This window comes from Ciconia boyciana, chromosome 1 (genome assembly GCF_034638445.1).
Source record: "Ciconia boyciana chromosome 1, ASM3463844v1, whole genome shotgun sequence".
Lineage (NCBI taxonomy): Eukaryota > Metazoa > Chordata > Aves > Ciconiiformes > Ciconiidae > Ciconia > Ciconia boyciana.
This window is the reverse complement of record NC_132934.1, coordinates 85,987,375-85,993,653: the sequence shown is the minus strand read 5'-3', so window position 1 is coordinate 85,993,653 and position 6,279 is coordinate 85,987,375. Positions and strand designations below refer to the sequence as shown.

Below are 6,279 nucleotides of genomic sequence, written 5' to 3'. Positions count from 1 at the left end.
TTTCTTATGACCCAGGGTGGGCCATGATTTTCTAAAACATGTCCCTATGGTTTGATTTCTCAAACACTATATCTCAGTGCTATCAGGCCCTGGTTAAACCAAAGGGAAATGCTGTGTGGCAGATGCTTTTGAAAAATCAGTCATGTATTTAGGTACACGAGGAGGAATTTTCCTTAACATTGCTTAAGTGAGCAATATCTCACTGGATTTTGGTGAGATTCTTCACTCCTTGAATGCTGTAAAGTTTCTCAAAATTTTCCTCAAAAGAAGATCTACTATTTCTGAAAATTCTGGCTCCAACGTCTGGCATGAAATCTTCTGTGACAGACTTTTGGAGACAAAGAGCAGTTCAGTTGGCCATAATACACCAGTGAAATGAGCTTCCTACGTAGGTATGTGTTTTCAACCAGCACTAATGACAGTGAATTGATTTGAATGTTCAAGCTGGCCACAGATTGCTTTGGGACTTCTATAGGACACCATAGCCAAAGAGAGGTTCAGAGCAAGCGCTGCAACACAAAGCAATACAGCTATGTCAAATATGGTAAAGAGCATGGGCTGATTTGCTCTGAGTGCAATGCTAACTAGCCAGAGTAAAGCACCGCACTACCATGACTTTACTGTTTCTGGAAACTAAGCTAGATATTTGCATAGCACCACCTCACCATGGAAACATGCCAGCTTATTTGGCAACAGCTCAGGCAAGCCTGTATGGTATCTCAGTGACCTGTCTAAACATACCTAATTCATCACATCTAAGTGGGAGGAAGGGTTTCTTATCAAGGACCAATATGCAACAATGTGTAGTATAAATGAGTTAATGCTACTTATTAAAATGTTCATAGTTCTTCAATCCTTTGTTCATGTATATTTCACACTAAGCTTTAAAATACAACTTTATGCTTTACAGTTGCTGGTGTGTGGCTTTTAAACAACCAACCAGCTACCTATTTAAATTTTTAAAAAACTGTAACAAAGGTCAGCACAAAATCAGGATCTAAAGAGCACTGAAATAAACAGAAGTATTCAGAAGATAGGTCATCCATACCACTAAGAATTTACTTCACATTCCAAGTAGTTTTCTTCCTATAAAATTATTTCTTATTATTAATAATGTGACAGCTTCTACAAGCCTGATCAGAAAGCAGGATGCAGTGGTGTTAGGCATCAAACAGAATAAAAGACTGTTACTGCTCCAAATACACTGTCAATTAACTAAAGACAATATTTGTAAAAGTGAAGAGCAGAGCATACAACGATTTTAAGGTTCACTTACACCTACACTCAGAACACAGCAGAATAAATATTTGGAAGATAAAACAAATCTGATGGTGCCATGTAGTGTTGTATAAATGTATGACTTGTCTAAACATGCCCCGGCATTTTATGGCCTGATACAGCAAGATTTTTTGTTCATATCAGATTGAAGCTCAATAGTTTTCTCTTTCATTTTATCTTCGTGTTCCTTTAAAATCCTGGGGGAAAGAAACAATACTTTTGAGAAAAAAGTCAATAATACCCATAAGACATCAAAACAAAAAACATTTCCCCCAAGCCTATAAAATTGTCCAGAGATTAATGGAAAATGACAGAATTTTTTGAACTAGCAAACTATCAAACAAAAAAGTACAATTATGGTGGCTCCATCACAAAACCACCTTTGTTTATTTAGAACATTAGAACTACCATTAGAAAAATGTAGTCGGTGCTGATTGCTAGCATTTATTGTATATCACAGAGACTCCAAACTGTGACTTTAATTTGTTATTTTTGAGGCTGGAGCAAAACAAAAACACATCTGGCTACCTAGACATTTATCAATTACCTAACACATTCACAAAATTTCACTAACTCCAGCAACAATATTAAAGATCTGCCAATTCATTACTAGCGTTTTCACCTCTGTAAGTAGATCAGAGGGGACAGATTTACCTGTATTTTTACCCCTAGCCTTTATATAACTTCAAAAATCCACCTCTCCCTCTCCCCAGCCCCCAGGCAGACAGCAGAATTTGAGCTGTAATGAGCAGAGGGAAGAAAGAAGCACATCCAGTGTTCTGCTGCAAGGAGTCACCAGCATCCATTTCCAAGCATATTTCTCCAGACCTCCAAGAACTTTGTGCAAGATCTGTCACAACACCCCAGGCCCTCAGCTTTCCTAGCAACAATTCAGGTGTTTCTGGATCTATACCGAACTTCACTAACTTACACGGGACTCTTTATGAACCTGAACAACTGCTCAGTTGGAGCAACAGGGTCAGGGTACAGACCAGTTAAAAAGGAACAAATATTTAATCACCGTAAGTTCCTATCAAACTAATTTAACAAACAGAATTCACTCTGTCATCAGTGACAAGGAAGTCAGGCACGTATAGAACTCATAGATAGTGTTTTCTTCTTACCTAGCTAAATGAAGCACAGACTTTTTGGTATTGTACCCAGAATATGCACTGCATTCATAGAAAATTAAATTGTAATCCTAGAATCAAACAGAAAGACCATTTCAATTAATTTTGCACAATATCTCACTCCAGCTTTAAAAAAACAACACAGATATACTGAAATATGCAAATAAAGAAACAGAAATAGATCATCTTAGGAAAAATTAGCATTTAATTCTAGAGCTAACAGTAAAGAGTAACAAAAGAAAATAAGTCCAAGTGTGCCTCCCAAACAACAACTATATGCATGTCTTAGCAGATATTTGTTCTATAGTGGCTTTTGCTGTAAGAGCCTGATCTCTCAAAGGCTCAAACACAAACATGCCTTGTAAGGTACTGAAGTCTTGTGAACTTTCCTTGTGATGATAAGGCAATCAGTACATTACTGAGTGCTTGACAAAGCAGGTGAAAAGAATCCCAGTGACTTTGGGTTTTTTTTAATCTTGGAAAGCTTCAGCAGCAGTGTTTCTGTATTCAACAGTTTGAGACCAATGTTTTCCAGCAAATGAGCAGTTAAAAACCTCGGCAAAAAATAACAACAAATTAATTCTATTTCATTTTTTGTACTTGTGAAATTTTTCTGCACCTCCTTTTGCAGTCAGCCTTCACCTTTGGTTTTGTAGCCCTTGGGAGCTTTGCAATTAAGAACAACGGATAAATGATCAAGCCCTGGAGATGTTCTCAGCACTTCAGCTGAAGCCTTATCACAATAAATGCAAATGCAAGACATCATCTGCACAAAAGCCTGACCTGGCAGTTGTGATGGCAAGAGAAGTTTGAGAGGGAATGACAAATTATCCTCTCCAAAATAGACATCTGACTACTTTCACAAGATATTACATTGAAGCTCACCTACATTGCCTCTACGGTATTACTACTTGCCCTTCTACCCATCCAGATTTCAACTTTCTATTCACTTTCCACTTTTCTATGTGTCTTATTGCTATTTATGACAGCAGGTTAAAATTCAAATGAGTAAGTCAGTAGCTTAGGAAATGACAATCACATGTCTGCATATTTTCATTTGTTTGCTATTAACTGTGGTTACTGCATTTGTACTTATTGAACCACCCTTCATAAGACACTTACAATTCAGTTTTTAAAAGTTCCCATTAAAATGACCAGGTATTTCAGTTTTGTTTTGTTTTGTTTTTAAATATACCATGCTTCCAAAATTGCACAGCTTTTTGAGATTTTTATCATCTTCATGAAATTTCAAAGACAAAAAAAGTGTGGGGAAACTTTCATAAATATGGTAGTTTATTTTAGCAGCTCTAAAAAATGCTTCAATGTTATCAAATATCAGTTTTGAATATGTTGTCAATGGTTAAATGGTTTGTTCTAATGAACATCAGGATTGAACCAGTTGTAGTAATTTCTGGGTGGCCAGATAAGCACAGAAGAGCAGAGAAGGGAAGAAATCAGGCAATGTTACTGTTGGATGGATATTTTATTGATTTTTTTTTTAAAACAGTATTCCGTATAATATTTACAATGATGTAACCCTATGATTCCCTTGCTTTCCTTAGAAAAGTTTTAAGATAAAGTTTGACTGGCTTAAATTTCTTGCTAGCTATGCAAACAGAAGTTTGAAATAAAATTTACACTCCTTTTTTCTGCTCAGCTGATCAGAACTCTAATAGAAAACCTACTGTGGTCAGTATCTAGCTACTCTATTTCAGTCAAGCAGAGAGTGATACTACTACATCTTCCCCACATACAACAGAATTTCACTAGAGGAGAACTCTCAGTGATGACATCATTTATGCTGGCATGAATCTGAATGGATTTTTCAACAAATTCCATGGGTAGGGCAAATTCTTATTGGTGAAAGGTAACAATTTAAACTCAATTGATATTAATTGCTTATTTCTGTCAGTCTGGCAAACAGGTCCTTCTCTGGAGGGGGAGTCAGCCTGGAAATGCAAAGTCTCATTCCTTTGAATCAGGGAGGAAACTTTAATTGATAGCATACACAACGAGAACAAAGTAGCAGAAGGCAGGAGACATATAATTAATAAGCTAGGAAATGCCATCCATCTCCATCCAGGAATTAGCTATTGAACCTGGGAGACCACTAGCAATTACTTCATTTTAAAAAGTTACATACAAATCAGCAGTCATCTAACAAACAGGGAGGAAAATGAATGATTACCAGAGGAAACTGGGCAATTTCTGTCCTGTAAAGTAGCATCACTCTGAGAAGAATAGCTCCCTAATTAGCAGTATTTGTATAACAATGGCACTGACAGGCTGATAAAAGAGACACTGTATGAACACACAGTAACAGTCCTCATCCCATGAAGCATACATAGTCTGCAAAGTCAAGGCAGACAAAGGCATTATTATCTTATTTTATAGTTGAGGAACAGAGATAGAGAAGGATTTATTGACCCATTTAAGATCATTCAGGAAGCCTGTGCAGGGCCAAAATAAAGTCATGCTGCCTGAATGCCTGAGCAGCACCTATATCATAAGCCATTTTATTTAAATAATTGTCAGTGGTTACACTAATCCACTGAAATAGAACATTGGCTGTTCCTGGATGCTCACAATAGGATCTGAATACACTCTGTATTCTTGTTGTGCTTGTATGAACTCTTGATCAGTGGATCAAGCTAAGCTAACCAGAAATTTGTTAAATGCAGTTTTCCTTCTGGATCCTCTGCTAAAAAAGTCAGAAAGACTTGCCTTTTTTTCTTTTTATTTTCTTTTTTCTTACTCTTTTTCTTTATACTCCCAGTAGCTCTATCAAGAGAGTTTTAGATGTTTTCCATCAGGTCACTCTTGTACTGCATGTGAACATTTTGGTTTGTGTCTGCTGTTTCTCCCTGCAAAGTCAATACTGCAAAACTCTCCTTACCATCATGATGTTTACTCTTTAATTCATCCAACTACAGATCAGCTTCATCACAGCCTTGTTCCCTATGATGTGTTCCAGAATCCGTATCCTCATTCTATCCCCCCCTTTCCCGGGGTATCACACACAGACTGCAACTACCAGTCTTCTCAAATGACAAGGAATTGAAAGGAGTAATTTCAGGCTGCCATTCTTCCTTTTAATAATAAACTGTGCTGCCTGCCTTGCAAAGAAGTTATGCGACACATGCATTATAATGTGAGCCCTTGGGTTTCTGACCGAATTTGTAGTACACTGACTTGTGAGATGTGGGACGGAAGCAAAGCAAGAGTTAATACAGCTGGGGTGTACACATTGGTGTAGTGTGAAGTACGCATTCCTCTCTGAAAAAAATAGGTAAAAACAATCCCATCCTGAGAGACCTTGAAACAGTCCATAAAAACTGTTGGACTTCAGGGTCAACAGGCTAATCTGGTTCTTTGCCTGCACGGTAACAGGTTCAGGGTTGTTTTCACCAAATATGGCTGTACATATTTGTATCAGCTCAGTATCTAGTCCCGTGTATTTGGGGTCATTTGTGAGTAATTAATGGGATTATTCACAAAATAAGTAACTCAATTGCATTCACTAATAGAGACAGTGGTATGTGGCTTCTTAAGAATTACACGGCTATTTAGTAAGAATTAATATTTCATTAAAATTCATGGTTATTATTAGCTCAGCAAGCAAATTGTTATAATTTAATTATATCTACGCTGCTTTTCAACTAATCCATTGTCATTAATCATTCCTTCCCTTAGCTACCTCAGGCAGCACATTCAAACATTCAAATGAGTCATTCAGATCCATTCACTTGATTATAACCATCTTTAATTTGACAACTTTCTTTGTTTTACTTATGCAAAACATTTTCTTGCATGACATGTTAGAATTAATGGCCTCGTGGGCTGTGAGTTCTGTATATTAGAATGATTCATC

At 37.0% G+C, this 6,279-nt stretch overlaps 1 protein-coding gene across 1 annotated transcript in view; it reads right to left on the bottom strand.

Moving 5' to 3' along the window:
• Positions 1-1,384: 1,384 nt before the first annotated feature.
• CRACR2A (calcium release activated channel regulator 2A) overlaps positions 1,385-6,279 on the bottom strand; it is a 52,007-nt gene continuing 47,112 nt past the window's right edge. Inside the window, exons 16-17 of the mRNA XM_072850842.1 lie at positions 2,403-2,479; positions 1,385-1,475 (exon numbers count right to left, since the gene is read on the bottom strand). Of these exons, the coding sequence (XP_072706943.1) occupies positions 1,385-1,475; positions 2,403-2,479 (168 nt within the window). The remainder of the gene's footprint in view (positions 1,476-2,402; positions 2,480-6,279) is intronic.